Raw genomic sequence first — 19963 nt, forward strand, 5'->3', positions numbered from 1 at the left:
TGAGGGAGGACTGGTAGATGATTTGAAGGAGGACTGGTAGATGCTTTGAGGGAGGACTGGTAGGTGCTTTGAGGGAGGACTGGCAGATGATTTGAAGGAGGACTGATAGATGCTTTGAGAGAGGACTGGTAGATGCTTTGAGGGAGGACTGGTAGGTGCTTTGAGGGAGGACTGATAGATGCTTTGAGGGAGGACTGGTAGATGATTTGAAGGAGGACTGGTAGATGCTTTGAGGGAGGACTGGTAGGTGCTTTGAGGGAGGACTGGTAGATGATTTGAAGGAGGACTGATAGATGCTTTGAGAGAGGACTGGTAGATGCTTTGATCGAGGATTGATAGATGCTTTGAGGGAGGACTGGTAGATGCTTTGAAGGAGGACTGGTAGATGCTTTGAAGGAGGACTGGTAGATGCTTTGAAGGAGGACTGGTAGATGCTTTGAAGGAGGACTGGTAGATGCTTTGAGGGAGGACTGGTAGATGCTTTGAAGGAGGACTGGTAGATGCTTTGAGGGAGGACTGGTAGATGTGTTGAGAGAGGACTGGTAAATGCTTTGAGGGAGGACTGGTAGGTGCTTTTGAGGGAGGACTGGTAGATGCTTTGGCTAGAATCTGGTGCCATCACTGGGAACACACATGGTATGGTATCCTCAGGATATAGAGGAGAGGGAATCCACAGGGATGTTTCTGGGTGGGAGAGGAGGCACATGATGGATAGACCCTCCTGTGGGAGAAGTGCCTTGGCTTTAGGTCAGGTCATGGTGGGTCTGCTGGCTCTCTCTTTCTCAGAGCCTCTCCAGAAGGCCTCCACTCAGTGTCCCAGTCATTACGTTGAATACAGGCCCCAGCCCCCCGTCCAGCTCCTGGAGTTGAGATCTGGGGTTTTCCTCAGGGTCCTGGTATCCCTTAGGTTTTTGGCCATTCTGGGTCTACACAGCATCCCTGTGAGTGTGTTTGGTCAATGGCTATGCCTTAAATCCTTTTTACTGATTGGTATTGGTTATTGAGTGACAAGCCTGAGTCAGGCGTATTGGTGGTACGCTCCTTGTGTGTTAGCAGATGCTCTCTGGTGTGCACCAAACCAGCGAGTGTGAGCTTCCAGAAGGCTCCAGCTTCACAGACTCACTCTAGTAGCAAGCGAGACGCAACCTCAGCTGCTACTGAATGGCGCTCTGTTCCAAATTTGCGCGACCTGGGTGAGGACGCTGGCCAGCTCACACTTGGATCCGGTTTTGCAGACCATCTACAATGCCATCACCAACGGCACGCCCTGCGTGATAGTGGAGGGCTCCGGCCGAGTGGCTGACGTCATCGCCCAGGTGGCTGCCCTGCCAGTCTCTGAGATCACCATCTCCTTGATCCAGCAGAAGCTCAGCATCTTCTTTCAGGAGATGTTTGAGACTTTCACCGAAAACCAGATCGTGGAATGGACCAAAAAGGTGGGGCTCACGTGCACACGGCCACCAGGATGACTCCCAGACACACCAGGACTCCGGAGACCTGAAATGGGTCAAAGTGGGTGCATGGTTGGATTTGTAGATGGTGTGTGTGTGTGTGGGGGGTCTGAGCCCCAAAAGAGGGAAGGTAACCTGGTTGGGTACCGAGAGCTTGAAGCATGTGACAGACAGCCAAAGGAGAACTGGGTTTTGAGTTCTATTTGTAGAATTCTAGGGCCCCTCTGGGGCACCTCAGCTTGAGAGTGCTGTTCTGGGACCCAGAGCCTGTTGGAATAGAGGGATGTGGTACTTGGGGAGGGGCAGGAAGCACAGGAGGGGCCTTGGGTGAGAGGCTGGCAGCAGAAGAGCTTACGGGCCACAGCAGCGAGGGGTCCAGCCTTGTCTCCTCATAAGAGCACTAAGGAGTCACCTCAGAACTACCCGGCTCCCCAGTCCAGAAGTGGTTTTGAAGGTGGTGCCCTCACGAGACCTGCAGAGGTACCAAATGAATGCCGAATGCCGAGTGTGTGGCAAGTGTCCACACTTCGGAATATCCCCTGCAAGGCGGGCGGAGTCTCAGAGCTCTGAGCTCACTCACCCTCAGAGTTTTACCTACTACATGAGCTTCTTGGGGTGAGTGTGAGCAGTGCTAGACTCCAGTCGAGCTGAGTTTAGTTCCCACCAGCCATAGGTCATAGGGACACCTGGAACTAGCCACACCAGACTCACAGAAGAGCTTGGGCTGTTGAACAGTGGAAAATCAAGACCTCATTGTAAATTTGCCAAGGACTCAGAGTGGCCTTATTTGATGTGGATGCTGTGATGGTTTGTATAAAGCTTGACCCAGGGAGTGGCACTATTGGAGTGAGCAGTGACTTGTTGGAGTGGGCGTGGCCTTGTTGGAGTGGGTGTGTCACTGTGGGCGTGAGCTTTAAGACCCTCACTCTAGCTACCCGAAGTCAGTCTTCCACTAGTAGCTTTCAGATGTGTATGTAGAACTCTCAGCTCCTCCTGCACCATGTCTGCCTGGATGCTGCCATGTTCCTGTCTTGATGATAATGGACTGAACCTCTGATCCTGTAGGCCAGCCCCAATTAAATGTCCTTATGAGAGTTGTCTTGGTCATGGTGTCTGTTCACAACAGTAAAACCCTAACTGAGACAGCAGGGGAACAACCTAACTTCTGTGAGCTCCTCATCTCTTTCCCCTATCCCCTTCCCCAGTCCCAAAGACCTTTGCTTCCTTGTTGGGTGTGCTAAGAGCTGTTGGGCAGGCCAGCAGCCTTTCTCAGCAACATTATAAATTATTCAGGCAATTCGGAGAACTGAATTTAATCTCTCTCTTTATCCAAAAGTATTTTTGTTATATTTAGTGAGTGTGTGTGTGTGTGTGTGTGTGTGTGTGTGTGTGCGTGCATGCGTGAGCTCATGTTCACACGCTGGTGCCACAATGCACCCATTATGGATGTCAGAGGATACTTTGTGTGAGTCAGGTCTTTCTTCTACCGTATGGGTCCTAGGAGATGGAAATCAGGCCACCAGGCTTGGTGGCAGGTGCTCTTCCTGCGCCTGCGCCTGCCCAGATGGGGGAGTACGGTTCCTTATTGGGGCCCTCCATCCTTTTTGACCTTCAAGGAGGCAGAGTACCTCCAGCCCCGAATCTCAATGAAATCCATTCGCTGCAGATTCAAGATATCGTCCGGAGGCGGCAGCTGCTGACGGTCTTCCGGGAAGGCAAGGATGGTCAGCAGGATGTGGATGTGGCCATCCTGCAGGCTTTACTGAAAGGTGAGGCTGGGGGGTGTCAGGGGGAAAGGGGAGGGGGAGAGATCAGAACAGGTGGGTTCAGGAAGGTGTAGCAGTAACCTGCCATGCCCTGCACACCCCTGTCACCCAAGAAAGACAGTAAGTGCCCAGTGAGATGAACTCACTCACCCACACTTATCCCATTATGGTCAAGCTTTTCAGAGGCAACAAATCTGGAGAACAGCAAGGTGAGGTGACTGTTATCCCATTCTAGGGAGTCTCAATAAGATACTATGCAGGGACTGGAGAGATGGCTCAGTGGTTAAGAGCACTGACTGCTCTTCTAGAGGTCCTGAGTTCAATTCCCAGCAGTCACATGGTGGCTCACAACCACCTGTAATGGGATCCGATGCCTGATGCCCTCTTCTGGTGTGTCTGAAGAGAGTGACAGTGTACTTAAAATAAATAAATAAATCTTAAAAAAAAGATAATGTGCAGATTTCCATAAAGACTTTAGACAGTGGAAGGCAGAGGGCTGCAAGGTAGGGGAGAAATTAAGATAATCTTAGATAAGCATAGGGAATTTGTAACCATTAGACCAGAGTAATAAACAAGAACACGAATCTGTAACCACTAGACCAGAGTCACAACAAATGCTCAGGGGGCCAGCAGGGAGAACTGGAAGTTACTATCCCTTAGATAGTAATTCAAAACCATATGGAGAAGTGAAAATCCCAAACAGTCAAATTCACAGGCAGCTATAAAACGTTCCAGTCAGTGTTATACTTATCGTTGCAGTGTTTGTTTTCTTCATTACATCAGAAATTAAGACAGTAACAGCCAGTAGTCTAAAAGTTAGTATTCTAAGCCAGGTCTCAGGGCTCCTGCTTGCAATCCCAGAACCTCAGCACCTGAAGCAAGAGATTCGCTGCCAAGTTAAAGGCCAGGCTGGGCTGTATAATACTTTGAAGATTAACTTGGGGAGCCTACCAGAGAGCTTATGAAATATCACTACGGCAAAACTCCACTTATAAGAGGGACTTAGAGTAGATAAACACAGAGAAAGAGGTGGAGGCATGGGTGTGGTAGGGCCAGGGACACTTTCCTAGGGAGACATCAAGGAACTATCTGCTCATCTCAGATAGGGAACCAATGACAGACTGAAGTAACACTGTTGCTAAACAGTGAACTGATGAACATTGACGTTACTTAGAGGAGTGTGGGTGAGAATTTACTCAAAGGACCAGGGATGACTCAGAGGCAGGGGCATCATCACCAAAAGGCCACTCCAGGATGGGTGATGACGCAGGAAACTGCATCTCTGGGATTCTCTGTACCACTTGCAGGCAGCTGCATGGGTGGAAATATCTTCTTGTCTCAGCACTCCTCTACTGCTTACATAACCCTGGGAAGTAATGGGCCTTGTGAGTTTGGTGAGTTTCAGGGACTTCCTGAGTCTTAATGAGTTTCCTTCCAGGAAGGAGGTTTTGGGGAGCTGGGGACGGCCTGGACGTGATGTAGAGTCTCAGTGTGGTTTCAGTATTTTTTTTCCTGGTGTATTTCCTGTGGTGTAGAGCATGTTTCATAGCCTCTGTTGTCATTTTCTCTCCTCCTTGGCAACTGATATGGATTCTTAGTCAGATGTTTGAAAGGAAATCATTCCTTGGTTTGCAGGTTGCAGCCGCATTTTCTTCAAGTGACTTTGAAGAATAGAAGGATTAGCTTTCATGGTTTATTGTCTTTCCCTTTGTAGTTCGTGTTCTCTGTGTCCTGCCTCAAGGGTGCTGATATCCACTGATGTCACTTTACACACCTAGTCTCAGCACACTATTGTGTGGTGTGAGGGGCGTGTGTGCGAAGACCAAAGCTGTTTTCGTTTTTCTCCAAATAGAAATGTACAGGTTTGTGGACCTGAGTTCTGATCTCCAACACACATGTGTGAGCACACACACATGCACTGGCACATGCACACATGCACACAGGCACACAGGCACACACACACAAAGCAGAAAATGAGCTTAGGTCTGCTTGGCTGATACGTTTTCCTGAGAATTTGGGTGGTATGGCTGCTGCAGAATGGAGACAAAGGTGGTGTGTGTGTGTGTGTGTGTGTGTATGTGTGTGTGTATGTTTGTGTCTCTCTCTGTGTGTCTGTGTGTATGTTTGTGTCTGTGTGTGTGTGCATGTGTGTACAGGTATGAGTGTGTGTGTATATATGTGCATGTATGTGTTTGTGTGTCTGTGTGTCTGTGTGTGTATGCATATGTGTACGTGTATTGAGTGTGTGTGTGTGCATGTGTTTCAGTATGTGTATGTTTGTGTCTCTGTGTGTATGTGTGTGTATGTATATACGTGTGTGTGTGTGTGTGTGTATGTGTTTTTGTGTCTCTGTGTATATGTGTCTGTGTGTGTTTATGTGTGTGTCTGTGTATGAGTTTGTATGTGTGTGTGTTTATATGTATGTGTGTTGGCTTTTGGAATTCTGCTTTGCATGTTAATATAAATGAATGCTTTTTAGAGCCCCGCATCTTTTTTTATCATAACTTATGCTGTGGTCCACCTGTCACAGAGGGTCTTGGCATGTCTGGAAGGACAAAGTGGGGAGATGGGGCAAACTAAGAGGTTCTCTGAGCCTAACAGTGATTAAAAAGTACTTCCCAAGGTGGGTGTTCTGGAGGGGGTGGGGTTGTCAGCACTGAGCTCTGAGTTCACCTTGGAATCACTATGGGAACTAGAATTCCTGGCCAACTCCTGAGCCTGGCACCAATCAAGCCTCAGGTAGAGGTACCTGACACACACTGTCCCCCCACAGCCTCTCGAAGCCAAGACCACTTCGGTCACGAGAACTGGGACCATCAGCTGAAGCTGGCCGTGGCCTGGAACCGTGTGGACATCGCTCGCAGTGAGATCTTCACCGATGAATGGCAGTGGAAGGTGGGGTGTCGTGTGCAAACGTGTGTGTGTGTGTGCGCATGCGCGTGCATGTGTGCATTTCTGCAGGGTTCCAGTTCTGCCTTGGGACTGTAATGAGGGCGGGCTCCATCCTTCAGGACAGATATCCCAGCAGCCTCTCCTGGGGGCCTGAGTTCAGAGTCCCAGGAGGGGCTGACAGTGTGAACGCCACCGAGCCGTGCTCCCTCTCACCGAGCCGTGCTCCCTCTCAGCCTGCAGATCTGCATCCCATGATGACGGCTGCTCTCATCTCCAACAAGCCCGAGTTTGTGAGGCTCTTTCTGGAGAACGGGGTGCGGCTGAAGGAGTTTGTCACTTGGGACACTCTCCTCTGCCTGTACGAGAACCTGGAGCCGTCCTGCCTCTTCCACAGCAAACTGCAGAAGGTGCTCGCTGAGGAACACGAGCGCTTTGCCTACGCATCCGTGACACCCCGGCTGCACATGCACCACGTGGCCCAGGTGCTGCGTGAACTCCTGGGGGACTCCACGCAGCTGCTGTACCCCCGGCCCCGGTACACCGACCGGCCACGGCTCTCCCTGCCCATGCCGCACATCAAGCTGAACGTGAGTGCTGGGCACGTGGGCACTAGTGATGTGGACGCTGGCTGGCATCAGCGGTGCAGGGGCATGCTGGTGATGAGGTGCAAGGTTTGGCTCCTTGGTGGGTGGCCTCTGTGTCCTCAGCAGGGTTGTGAGCTCTTGCGGCCACTAGAAAGTGAATTGCTAACTGTGTGTGTGTGTGTGTGTGTGTGTGTGTGTGTGTAGTGGTGGGGGGATGCCTATAATCTCAGTTCTCAAAAGGCTGAGCTAGGAAGATGAAGAGTTCGAGGCCAGCCTGGGCTACATAATGAGGTAGTCTCAAAGAAAGAAAGGGAGAGAGAAAAGCAAAACCAATTGACCACACGAATGAGCCCAAAGCAGTGGGCTCTGCTCTCTGTCCTGGAAGGCGTGGGTTGTGTGAAACCCTGCAGAGCCGGGGCTTAAACAACAGCAATTTGTTGTCACACAGTAATGGAGGCTGAGGTCTGAGGCCGGTGACATGCTGGTTCCTGCCGAGACAGACCTCCCTCCCTGTCCTGCAGGAGGAGGCTCGTGCTGAGTCTTTATATGGGAAAAAGGTTGGAAATATCCTATCTCCTGAATAACCTCATTTTGACTTAATTACCTCTAGAAACGTCTATAGCCGTTTTTTCCCCTCTTCGTTGAGACCAAACACCTGACCACCCCCACCCCTCACCCCCAGAAAAGCATCTTCTGGGAGGAGAGCTTTATCTTGACTCCGTCCCAGAGCACATCTTGGTGGAGAAGTCACGCCAGCAGGGTCCTGAGGCAGCTGGTCACGTGGCATCTCCACTCAGGAGGCAAAGAGAGAGAAAGATGGGCCCTAGGGATCAGCTGCCTTTTTCTTTTTCAGCTCAGTCTGTGGCCCATGTAATGGCGCCCCGTGCATTCAGGGTGAGAGTCCCCTCCTCACTTAAACCCCAAAGGCGCACCCAGAGGTGTGTCCTGTAGGTGGTTCCAAATCTGTCGGCCAGGATAAATCTTGTCTTTGACGTTCCACATTGCAGGTTTAGGCTCCAACATAGGACTTTTAGAGCCACTCAGTTTGCTGGTAACAACCCATTCTAAAGATGGGAAGACAGAGGTTTCTCAGGGAGAGCACCTCCCCTCTACCCTGAGCCTGGAGTGCTTGGACTGACAGGAAGCACGGTGTGTCTTGCAAAGGGAGGTGTGGCATTTAAACACATATCTTAGCTGGTGTCAGCATAAGGAAGACACCCTTGCTTCTCTTCTGGTTATAGCTTGAGTCTGGTAAATTGGTATGCCATGTGTACATGTGTGTATGCATGTGTGTGTGTGTGTTGTATATGCTTTTGGACCTGTGTGTGTCTGTACACGGAGGCCAGAGGTTGACACTGGGTAACTTCATCAATTGTGACTACCTAATTTCGAAGATAGGGTCCCTTACTGATTCCGTAGTTTTCTGTTTCAGCCTGACAGGCCAACTCTAGGAATCCTCCTGTCTCTGCTGCTCAAGCACCACTGTGCTTGCTCACTTTTCTTTCCATGTGGGCGGTGGGGATCTGAACTAAGGTCCTCAGGCTTAGGTGGCAAGCTCTTTACCCACTGAGCCACATCCTCGGCCCCCAGTGAATCATTTAATAATGTTCCCAAGAGTGATGTGTGCTGTGACTTCACAAGACATGGCACACAATGCCCACCTTGGCATCTGATGCTGGGGACGTCTTTGGGACATGAATTGTCTTCTGCCTATCAGGTACAGGGAGTGAGCCTCCGGTCTCTCTATAAGCGATCAACAGGCCACGTGACCTTCACCATTGACCCAGTCCGTGACCTTCTCATTTGGGCCGTCATTCAGAACCACAGAGAACTGGCGGGCATCATCTGGGCTCAGGTACCAGGCCTGACTTAGTTACAATGTCTAGACTGGTGGTCGGAGTCAGGGACTCACTTCCCACAGCCAATTGCAGCTCACGGCTGTGCGGTACAGTTAAGATCTCTAACCCAGAGAGGCTTGGAGTGCCCAGAAGTGGGGAACAAGAAACTTTGGTGGAAAAATAATTCTTAAAGATTTATTTACTTATTTCATGTGTGTGAGTACACTGTCGCTGTCTTCAGACACACCAGAAGAGGGCATCAGATCCCATTACAGATGTTTGTGAGCCACCATGTGGTTGCTGGGAATTGAACTCAGGACCTCTGGAAGAGCAGTCGGTGCTCTTAACCACTGAGCCATCTCTCCAGCCCTGGAAAAATAATTTTTAAATGAAAGACAGAAAGAAAAGGAAGGAGAGATAAAGGCTCTATAAGCAATCTACTGTGGTCACTTCCAGGGCTTATGATATAGGCAGTGTTGTTCTCTGTGACCTGTCCAGGTTCCTGTCTGTTCGTTATACCCATTCAGGAGTCAAGCACACGGTACCCAGGAGTCTGTACAAGAGGCCGCCATCAGAGGAGGTTATGTGTTAATGTGACCTGACTCGAGTTGTTTATATGAACAGGGCCCCGCATAAACTTCAGATCCTAAGCAGCTCTGTCCACTAGCATAGCTTTCTGTGAGCAGGGTGGGTAAACCTAGCTAGTCCCCCGTGTCCTCACAGTGTCCTTGTGTCCCAGAGCCAGGACTGTACTGCTGCGGCGCTGGCCTGTAGCAAGATCCTGAAGGAGCTGTCCAAGGAGGAGGAAGACACAGACAGCTCTGAGGAGATGCTGGCACTGGCGGATGAGTTTGAGCACAGAGCTATAGGTGAGCCTCCTGGGGGCCACCAGCCTGTCACCAGCATCTTGATCTCAGCGTGTCAGCTCTGATGTTGTTGCTTAGAGTCTTTGTCCATTATCTAGATGTTTTGGGATGGTACCTGTGTGTTAGTCTCACCCAGTGTCCTGCCTTTGCTGCGGGGTATCACTTGAAGGACCCACTCTCTGATTGTCCCCATGCCTTGAGTGCTCCTTCCTCTTCTCCTCAGGTGTCTTCACTGAGTGCTACCGGAAGGATGAGGAAAGAGCCCAGAAGCTGCTTGTCCGTGTGTCCGAGGCCTGGGGGAAGACCACATGCCTGCAGCTGGCCCTAGAGGCCAAGGACATGAAATTCGTGTCCCATGGAGGCATCCAGGTGAGTCCCCGAGGGCCCGCCTCCAGAGCCAGGGGCCCTGCCTCTAATGGCATGGCTGTTCCCAGCAATGCAACTCTTTAATGGCTGGGATTGTGCCTGCTACTTCACCATAGGCGGATGGACCAGCACTGTCTCCTGGTTCCAGGGGTGGGCAAACTGGCACACAGCAAAGCTGAGTGGCTTGTGGCCACAGAGGCAGCAGTTCAAATGTCAGGTGGCCCTCAGTGCACTTTCCAAGAGCCAGTGCCACCTAAGGGGGGGGGGAGGACTCAGGAAGAACAGGGGCACAGTGTAGCCTTTGTGGAACGTTAAAGAACCAAGCAACGTGTTCCTTGATTGATTGGTTGCTCCATGATCACAGTCTCATGCTGTTACAATAACCACAGAGCTCTGTGTGTCCTGGGCTGTGCGGAACCTGGGGACACCCAGGGAGGATTCAAACCTGGCCCAGGGCACTGAAAAGGGTCTGCTTATGATGGCCTGGGATTGTACGGCCTCATAGAATCCTGCAGCTGGAGGAGAGATGGCAGGCAGGAGGGGAGCCAGAGCCCCGCGTAATAAGTCCTGCTACTCCCCCCCCCCCCCCACAATGGCCTGGCTCTAATCACCCCAACTCCCGTTCCTCTGCTGGCTGACAATGGGGTAGCTGTCATGTTGATCACCTGTGGTCAGGGGTTCAGAGTGCTGTGATTATGAGGCTGGGCCCATCTTTCATCCTTGGGTGGCTGGGGTCTTGGGTGGGGGTCAGGCCTCTGGGTGCCGGCTGTCCTGAGACCACCCCCGTCCACAGGCTTTCCTAACCAAGGTGTGGTGGGGCCATCTCTGTGTGGACAATAGCCTGTGGAGGATCATCCTGTGCATGCTGGCCTTCCCTCTGCTCTTCACCGGCCTCATCTCCTTCAGGTGAGGAGGAGGGACCCCTAGAGTGTGCAGGAAGTAGAGAGCGTACCGTCCGCCAGTGCTCAGGACCATGTTGGGCCAAATTTCCATGCACCGAATTTTCTGCTAGATGCTGGATGATGGCGGTGCTGATGAGTCTGTCTCCATGGCAACAGGGAGCCTGGAGTGGACGGGTGTGGCCCTGGTGCCGCAGTCGGACTGGGTGGAAGATTGAAGACCAGGCCTGGCCACGCTTCACTTGTGGTCACCTTGGAACACACAGGCTCTTGTCACGATGTCATGTTTGTTTTGGTAGACAGCGCTGCTGGTGTTCCCCGGGAATTCAGGGCCAGTTACCAAGTCCCAGCCCAGGTGGCCAGTGGGAAGGCCTCTCAGAGATGTAGGTCACATGGTCCACCACCTTCTCACAGCCTGACTGTTGGAAATGTGTCCTAGGGGAAACTGAGGCACTGAGGAGCAACCTCAGCCTGCCTTGCCTTCTGGATTCCCACCCTGCGCAAACCTAGGAGGACCAGAAGTCATTCTGAGCCTGCCCAGGGTCATGGATATCATCCTGCAATCTTTGTAGTGTCTTGCCCTTCCCTGAGATGAACAGAGCTGAGCCTGTGTTTCCAATAGAAGTTGTGACAAGAGGCTGCACATCGGAGCACAGCTCTTTGTTACCCTATTTGACTGACTGACCCTTTTGACAGCTACGGTAGCTAGTCCTCATTTGAGGGGGCACCTGATAGTTCCTCTAAAGCTAAAAGCACTGCCCAGGGAACCTGGTCAGGCTCACAACCAAGTATGACTCTGGATAGGAGCTGTGATGTTCGCAGGATGTCCGAAGGTTTGATGTAGGAAGAAACCTTTTGGGCCTATTTGAGGCTTGGGGTCTTTTGTGCCAAGGCTGTCTTGCACAAAGCCTGTCTATAACTGCTAAGTGACCTTGGGTATCAGGAGAGCTGTTCCTTTCTTAGGACATTTGCCCCTCGAGTCAGGGTGAGTGGGGATGCCGGGGACCAAAGTCTGTGGGATGTCACAGTCACCTGATGTGTCTTCGCCTGCAGGGAAAAGAGGCTGCAGGCACTGTGCCGCCCAGGCCGCGTCCGCGCCTTCTTCAATGCGCCGGTGGTCATCTTCCATCTGAATATCCTCTCCTACTTCGCCTTTCTCTGCCTGTTTGCCTACGTGCTCATGGTGGACTTCCAGCCCTCACCATCCTGGTGCGAGTACTTCATCTACCTGTGGCTCTTCTCCCTGGTGTGCGAAGAGACGCGGCAGGTGCTCAGTGCTCCCTCACCAAGTATCTGCAGTTAGAATCGCGCCTCTCCCAAGCTCCTCCCCCTCGGCGCTGGCCACACCCCCAGGAGGCAGACACCTACCCCTCCTCCATGGCTTGGCTGCCTGGTCTGAGGCTGGGCTTCTGGACCTTTCCAAGGCAAAACACTCTTGATTGATTTCAGTTTCTGGTGCTGCCAGAGGTTGAGCTGGTCCTGTGTGGCCCAAGCTCCGCCCCGCCCCGCCCCGCCCCGCCCCATCCCCTGCCAAATCATATTCTTTGGCCACCTTTGAGTGGGCGTGTCTCCCCACAGTGCCAAGTGTGGGGCTCTGTATGATCATTGGCAAAAGACTTGGGCTGATGGGGAGCCACGGACGTGGTATGGTTCGTTCGTTCCACGTAAAGGTGCTTAGAGTAAAAGGAGCCAAACACAGAGGTCCTGGGCCACCCAAGGACTGCCGACCCGGAGTATCCGGAGGTCCCCTTCCTGAGACAGGAGCAGAGCTTCATGCTCCTTGCAAGGATGTGTAATGACATTCAGGGCCAGTGTCACTTAAACATCTTCTGCAAACTCCGGGGTCCAGGGTTTGTACTGGGGGCCAGTCACACAGAGACTCTGTCCTCACGGATGATCTGTCTTCAATCCCTTTGTAGTCAAACTAGTCCTGACTAGCCTATATGACAGCCTGGCCTAGCTGACACCCCTGATAAACAGGACAGCACTGTGAGACTGGATGTTTCAGGGACTTGAGGTCACCTCCTAGGGAAAAGGCCTTCATGACCATTGAGCAGACTCTTTTTTTTCTTTTTAAAGATTTATTTATTATTATATGTAACTACACTGTTGCTGTCTTCAGACACACCAGAAGAGGGCATCAAATCTCATTACGGATGGTTGTGAGCCACCATGTGGTTGCTGGGATTTGAACTCAGCACCTTCAGAAGAGCAGTCAGTGCTCTTAACCCTTGAGCCATCTCTCCAGCCCCGAGCAGACTAACTCTTTTAAAAAAGATTAATTTATTTATTATATGTAAGTACATTGTAGATGTACACACACCACAAGAGGGCATCAAATCTCCTTACAGATGGCTGTGAGCTACCATGTGGTTGCTAGGATTTGAACTCATGACCTTCAGAAGAACAGTCAGTGCTCTTACCAGCCCTGAGCAGACTCTTTACTCAGTTAGGGTCCCACTGTGTCCTTGTGGTACCAGATTATATCAGGTGGACATCCTTCCTGCTAGGAAGCTCAAAGAAAAAAAAGGGGAGACCCCCCCCCCAAGAAAGAACCGTGGGGTTGGAGTTGGATGGGACTAGAGCAATGTTGAGGGTCTGGAAGTTTGGGCCTCCTCAGCCTCTGTAGCCAGACCGTCCACAGAGGTCAGAACTTCTATGTCCCCTGAACTCACATGGCTGCCCCAAGATAGAGGGCACATGTGTCTCTTAGAATCTGTCCCTCAGGCCCAGGGAAAGGATGTGCCTTTGTTGGGGGGCGGGGGGGCTGGTACCAGAAAAAGGTGAGGATTACCGCCAGGCAAAGCGTGTGAGGATCCTAGGGTTTCTTCTAGGCTCCTCCTTTTTTGGGGGGGGGGGGGCTGTCTCAGGAAGTAGGCATCACTCTAGATAGAGCAAAGATCTGGTGGGAGGTGCTGGTAGGGAGGAGGGAGGTTCTCCAGCACACACATAGATATTGTTCATGTGCACACATGTACACACAGGCTTAATAGCATCCCTGGTCCATGGGAGACTAGAAGTGAAGTCTGGAAGGAACTCACCTCCATTTGTGCTGTTTGTTGGACTTGTTGAGTTTGGGGGTCCGCCCTGTGTCCTGCTGGCCCTCACCTTAGTCAAGCTCTCTCCACAAAGGGCTTTGTATATGTGGCGCTGACGGAGATGTCGGCCTCCCCTAACTGTGGTCTCCTCAGTAGCTATTCTACGATCCCGACGGCTGTGGACTGATGAAGATGGCGTCCCTATACTTCAGTGACTTCTGGAACAAACTGGACGTTGGGGCCATTCTGCTCTTCATAGTAGGACTGACCTGCCGGTGAGTAGCCAGTGAGCCCCGCCTTCTCCCTGCGTGGCACCCCGACCCAGCCAGTTTAAGAGAAGGCGGGGAAGCTGGTTTGGCACCTGACAGGTGATTTCTGAACCCCAACTCTTGCCTGTCTGTGAATGGCCCAGACCATGTCTGCCCTTGGCACTGATAGAGAGATGGTGTTGGGGTGTGTGACTGCTCTTTATCCATCTTGTGTTGCTGTCATATGCAGGGGCCACCAGTCATATTGTTTGTCTGAATTTTCCAGGCACAGGGTGTCCCCTTTGCCCCTTGCTGCTGGGTTACACTCGACTCATGACAGTTTAACAATTGTGTATCTGAGAGGTGGTGGCCCTCTCCCTTTTTTTTTTGTTTTTTTTTTTTTTTGGGGGGGGGTTTGTTGTTGTTGTTTGTTTTTTCGAGACAGGGTTAGGGTTAGGGTTAGGGTTAGGGTTAGGGTTAGGGTTAGGGTTGTGTAGTTCTGACTATCCTGGAACTCACTCTGTAGACCAGGTTGGCCTCAAACTCAGAAATCCACCTGCCTCTGCCTCCCGAGTGCTGGGATTAAAGACGTGCACCACCACGCCCGGCTCGCCCTCTCCCTTCTTGAGTTGAGATAGATATGGCCAAGGCTCCTGCAATTATTTCTGGGATGTCCTTGTATCCGAAGCCAACTCAGTTCTCTGTAGATATTCTGCCCTTGATGCCACCCTCGCCTTTGACATATTTAGTCCTGGCTCCTCCAGAGCCCTGTACCTCCAAGGATGACCCCAAGCTAGGGAGAGGTTTTGGATACCTCTGCCTCCTGGCGTGCAGAGCCTGAGGCGGGTACCCTGCCTGCCTACCGCCAGGCTCATCCCAGCAACGCTGTACCCCGGGCGCATCATCCTGTCCCTGGATTTCATCATGTTCTGTCTCCGTCTCATGCACATCTTCACGATTAGCAAGACACTGGGGCCCAAGATAATCATCGTCAAGAGGATGGTGAGGGCACAAGGGGCTGGCCTGGGAGGGGCTAGAACCCATGGCGGCTGGGAGGGAAGCTGAGGGCCGTGCTCATGATGAAGAATGGAGGAAGGGGCTGAGCTTACTGTGTTGTGTCTCAGCCCTGCCTCATCCTCATCCTCATGCTGTTGTCTGGATGCCACCTCCTCCAGGCAGCCTTCCGTGCTTCTCGTTTCACAGTCCCAGCACGGACCCCACTGCTGCTCAGAGTGCAAGCCCTTTATTCCTTGGGTCATTATTGTCTGATCCGACTCCATGTCTTGGGGTACCCCGATGAAGATGTCAGTGTGCTCTGTGGGGTTGCGTGGAGGCCCTGGGAGGCTCTGCAGCATCCCACGTCCATATCCGGGTGATGGTGGGGAGAGGCCGTCCAGGGCGCACCTGCTGTTTCACTCTCCGCAGATGAAGGACGTCTTCTTCTTCCTCTTTCTGCTGGCGGTGTGGGTGGTGTCCTTCGGAGTGGCCAAGCAGGCCATCCTCATCCACAACGAGAGCCGAGTGGACTGGATCTTCCGAGGGGTTGTCTATCACTCCTACCTTACCATCTTTGGGCAGATCCCAACCTACATTGACGGTAGGAGCCAGGTCGTGGGCATCCAAGGGGCAGGAGGAATAGAGACGGAGATGGGGAGCAAACACCCCAGGACTCTCTAAGAGGTCAAGGGGCTCATTTACAGCCAGGCTGTGCGGCTTTCTTTTTCTTTTTTCTTTTTTTGAAGATTTATTTATTTACTATATGTAAGTACACTGTTGCTGTCTTCAGACTCCAGAAGAGGGCGTCAGATCTCATTACGGATGGTTGTGAGCCACCATGTGGTTGCTGGGATTTGAACTCAGGACCTTTGGAAGAGCAGTCGGTGCTCTGAAGGACCGGGAACATCTGTGGCTCCTTTGAGTCAGCTTGCCTTGGGTACTGATAGTCTTCCACAGAGAGTGAAGGGTACCTGCATTTTCCGGTCTGTGAGGAGCGTGTGACCAGGAACTTAAGCTATGCTGGAGATGTACGGGCCACAGCTGACAGTCACCCTACCCCCCTTTCCCTCACCCACCTAGAGTCGGAAATTACTTCTCATTCTCTGACAGAAAGATTTGTGTGCATGTGTGTGTTGTGTCTGTGTGTATGTATATGTGTGTGCCTTTGCCTGTATGTGAGCCTGTGTGTGCACGTACATGTATGAGTGTATATATGTGAGCATGTGTGTGGGTATGTGCACACACACGTGAGTGCATGTGTGTAAGGGTGTATACATGTGTGGTGGCCAGAGGACAACCTCGGGTATCATTTCTTAGGAGCCACCTACCTTGTTTGTTTGTTTTTTACTTTTTCCTTAAGTTCTATTTTATGCATATGAGTGTTTGAGTGCTTACAGCTGTGAGCATCCATGTGGGTGTTGGGAATCGAACCCAGGTCCTCTGGAAGGACTCCTAACCATTGAGCCATCTTTCCAGGCCTTCATTTCTTTTTGAGACAGGATCTCCCAGTGTTCTGAGCCTTGCTTCGTAGGCTACGCTGGCTGAGCAGAGTCTCAGGGATCCACCTCTCTCCTTGTCACTGCTATTGAAAGTGTGGGGCGTAACCTCTGGCGTTTAACAAGTCCTCATGCTGTGAGAGAAGTATTTTACTATCGCCAGTCCACATGTGTTCTGTTGTTGTTGTTGTTTTTAACCGACATCGTTCAGGTGCACTTCCCACGTGCTAGCTTCACTCTCCACCCCATCCACAGCCACTGCCCTCTTCCCTCAGTCCTACAAAGCTCTCCTCCGCTGCTGTCAGTTGTGCTCTGAGACATGTCACACACGCTAGAGCTAACGTGGCATGAGGTTGGCTGTATCTGGCTTTGTCACCCGGTGTCACATGCAGGGTTCGGGGGGTGGGGTGGGGGGTGGGGGGTTAGAAGGTGTCAGCACTTCACCCCCACTTCATCAGTAAATTGTATGTCTCAGCATGGACGGAGCACCTTTTAGTAAGCTGGGACCACTTGCGTTCCATCTGGGTTTTGGCTACTGTAGCTGCTGCCGCTGTGAGCTTGCATGTCTGTGCTCCCGTGTGCATGTGTCTAACTCTGCAAATATGCCGAGCTGTGTCCACAGAGGGTGCGTGCGTTAGCTTCTTCAAGCTCACAGGTGTGACTGTCAACTGGGTGTTGACGGTGTCTTTCCCCCCGCCCCCCCAAGACAGGGTTTCTCTGTGTAGCCCTGGCTGTCCTGGAACTCACTCTGTAGACAAGGTTGGCCTCTAACTCAGAAGTCCGCCTGCCTCTGCCTCCCAAGTGCTGGGATTAAAGGCGTGCGCCACCAACACCACCACCACCACCACCCCGCGGCAGTGTCTTCCTGTGGATTTAATTGACATTTCTCTAATGGCTTCTTCTGTGGACATATTTCCACATGTTTACTTACTGGACCATTTATGCAACTTCTTAGGAGAAATACCCATTTCTATCTAGTGTTCATTTTCCTTCTTCCATTATATTTTTATTATTGAGCTTTTAAGACTTTTATCGTAGGGCTGGTTTGCGGCATTTTCTGTGACGACAGGGCTCGTCTTTCTATTTTATTTATGAAAAGACAACTTTCTTCGAAGCATAGAATTTTAATGAGGCACGGCTTGATTTTTAAAATTGCCCATGCCTCTGTATCGCAGTGAAGACACTACCTAGCCCAAGCCTCGAAAGGTTCATGAGTGTGTTTGACTTGTGAGGGTTTATAGCTTTCTAACTTTCTTTTGGACTCCAACTCATTCACAAAGGCTAGCGTTTGGCCCCGCCCCATTGGTGGCACTGTCCTCGTCCCCTCTGCAGCCACCGATCTGCTTTCTCTACACACGTTTGTGTGGGAGATGAGGGCTGCTCCTGTGTTTTCCTTTGTAATTTTGTATGTATGGGTGTTCTTTTTGCCTGTATATCTATGCATTACGTACGTGCGTGCTTAGGGCCCAGGAAGGCCAGAAGGCACCAGATTCCCTGGAAATGGACTTAGAAATGGTTGTGGCTGCCATGTGGACGCTGGGACTTGAACTCGTATCCTGTGGAAGAGGATCCAGTGCTGTGTCTTCAGTCCCTCCACCCCCCCCCCTTTTAAAATTTTGACAGGTCTTAATATATAGCCTGGAAACTGTCAGTGAATCCCCTGTCTCTGCTTCCCCAGTACTGACTTTGTGTAGCTGTACATCAGTGGGCTTGGCAAGGGTCATTCTTTCCCACGTGGCTGTCCGTTGTCCCAGCAGCCTCAGTGGAAAAGCATCTCACTGAGTTGTCCTGGCTCCCTGTGACAAACACCTGGCCTTGAATTAAAGTGTTCGTCTCGGGTCTACCATTTTTTTTTTCTTTTCCCCCTTCCCATCTCCCTCTTGCTCTGGACCCGCTCGATCCAGCCCCCAGGTTTTTTTTTTTTTTTTTTTTTTTTTTTTTTTTTTATTCGTTTCTCATTACAGATGGTTGTGAGCCACCGTGTAGTTGTTGGGATTTGAACTCATGACCTCCCAAAGTTAACGGCTGGGCCATCTCACCAGCCCCTCCCATCTTTTTTTTTTTTTAAAAGACTTCATTTATTTTATGTATGTGAGTACACTGTAGCTGTCTTCAGACACACCAGAAGAGGACATCAAATCCCATTACAGATGGTTGTGAGCCATTGTGTGGTTGCTGGGATTTGAACTCAGGACCTCTGGAAGAGCAGTCAGTGCTCTTAACCGCTGAGCCATCTCTCCAGCCCCTAGCCCCTCCCATCTTTTTCTGTTGGTATGTGCACAGGCCTTGCCCAATACTCTTGTGGTAAACACTATTTGGGGGTTTCTACCCCACCTTAGATAATTTAGTTCCCAGATAAAATACATAATACCTTCATAGTTATAATAAGCCTTAAAAGACGCAGATATCAACGTTCTATGCTATTTTGTCTACTTCCTGGTCAATATCCCTGAGATACGACTCGCCATGTTCCACCCGAGCCGATCCTACTCCGCTGGCCCGCCCTCACGGCTGTCACGGCATCTTCTACTCTTTATTTTATTTTATTTATTATTAAATGTAAGTACACTGTAGCTCTCTTCAGACACCCCAGAAGGGGGCATCAGATCTCATTAGATGGTAGTGAGCCACCACGTGGTTGCTGGGATTTGAACTCAGGACCACTGGACGAGCAGTCAGCTCTTAACCACTGAGCCATCTCTCCAGCCCCGGCCTCTTGTACTCTTAACCCCCAACCCCCTCCTTGCGATCTCTGCCTCAGACCTCCAAGCCCCGGAACTGAAGCCCCGCCTACCTTTCTTTAAGCCCCGCCCACTCCTCTTCTGCCCAGCTATAGACTGTAGGCATCTTTAGCAGACCAAAACTCAACACCGCACCTCCCGGCCATGGCTGCCGTGGCTTGCAGTAAGTTCTCTTATTGAGCATGCGGAGTCTTCTGGCCTCGTTCTTCCTTTCCTAAACTGCTTTGGTCTCTGAATTCCTCAAGTCCACATGAAGGTTGGAGCTCTGGGCTGGAAACAGGCTGTCCCTCTGACCGTTTAGACCACGACTTGTCTCAGTCATCGTTCAGCTTCCAGTGGCCAGGTCTGGAAAGATCTGGAGCTGTCAAGTTCATTCTGTATTGTCTTCTTTTATAGTGTGTGTTGCTATTTTTCTTTTCTTTTTATTTTTTGTTTCTATTTATTTATTATTTTAGATTTAGTTTATTTTTAATGTGTTTGTGGGTAGTCCGTGTGAGGGCATGTATGTGTGTGCCTACCCTCAGCGGCTGAGCCCCAGGAGGCTGGAGTTTTAGCCGTTGAGCGCCCTCTGGTGTAGATTCTGGGAACTGCGCTTGGTTCCCCTGGAAGGGCAGTCACCTACTCTTACCTGCTGAGCTGCCTCTCTAGACCCCCCCCCCCCGATTATTTAAAATCCTTTCCTTCTAACTAAATCTCTCAGGATCAAGATCTATACGCTAGTGACAGTAGCTATGAGATATGCCTTGGGAGAGAGACGGGTGGGTCCTGGGGTGCAGGGTGCC

At 51.1% G+C, this 19963-nt stretch overlaps 1 protein-coding gene across 9 annotated transcripts in view; it reads left to right on the plus strand.

The window, feature by feature from the left end:
* The window catches only part of Trpm2 (transient receptor potential cation channel subfamily M member 2), a 57154-nt gene that overhangs the window by 19274 nt on the left and 17917 nt on the right, over positions 1-19963 (plus strand). For all 9 annotated transcript variants that reach the window (XM_052164235.1, XM_052164233.1, XM_052164227.1 and 6 more), the window contains exons 9-20: positions 1236-1436; positions 3118-3220; positions 5991-6112; positions 6343-6696; positions 8411-8548; positions 9271-9400; positions 9621-9766; positions 10557-10669; positions 11716-11929; positions 13857-13975; positions 14818-14950; positions 15374-15545. In XM_052164235.1, coding sequence (XP_052020195.1) covers positions 1236-1436; positions 3118-3220; positions 5991-6112; positions 6343-6696; positions 8411-8548; positions 9271-9400; positions 9621-9766; positions 10557-10669; positions 11716-11929; positions 13857-13975; positions 14818-14950; positions 15374-15545 — 1945 coding nt within the window. The remainder of the gene's footprint in view (positions 1-1235; positions 1437-3117; positions 3221-5990; positions 6113-6342; positions 6697-8410; positions 8549-9270; positions 9401-9620; positions 9767-10556; positions 10670-11715; positions 11930-13856; positions 13976-14817; positions 14951-15373; positions 15546-19963) is intronic.

The sequence above is a fragment of the Apodemus sylvaticus genome, chromosome 19 (assembly GCF_947179515.1).
Source record: "Apodemus sylvaticus chromosome 19, mApoSyl1.1, whole genome shotgun sequence".
Classification (NCBI taxonomy): Eukaryota; Metazoa; Chordata; class Mammalia; order Rodentia; family Muridae; genus Apodemus; species Apodemus sylvaticus.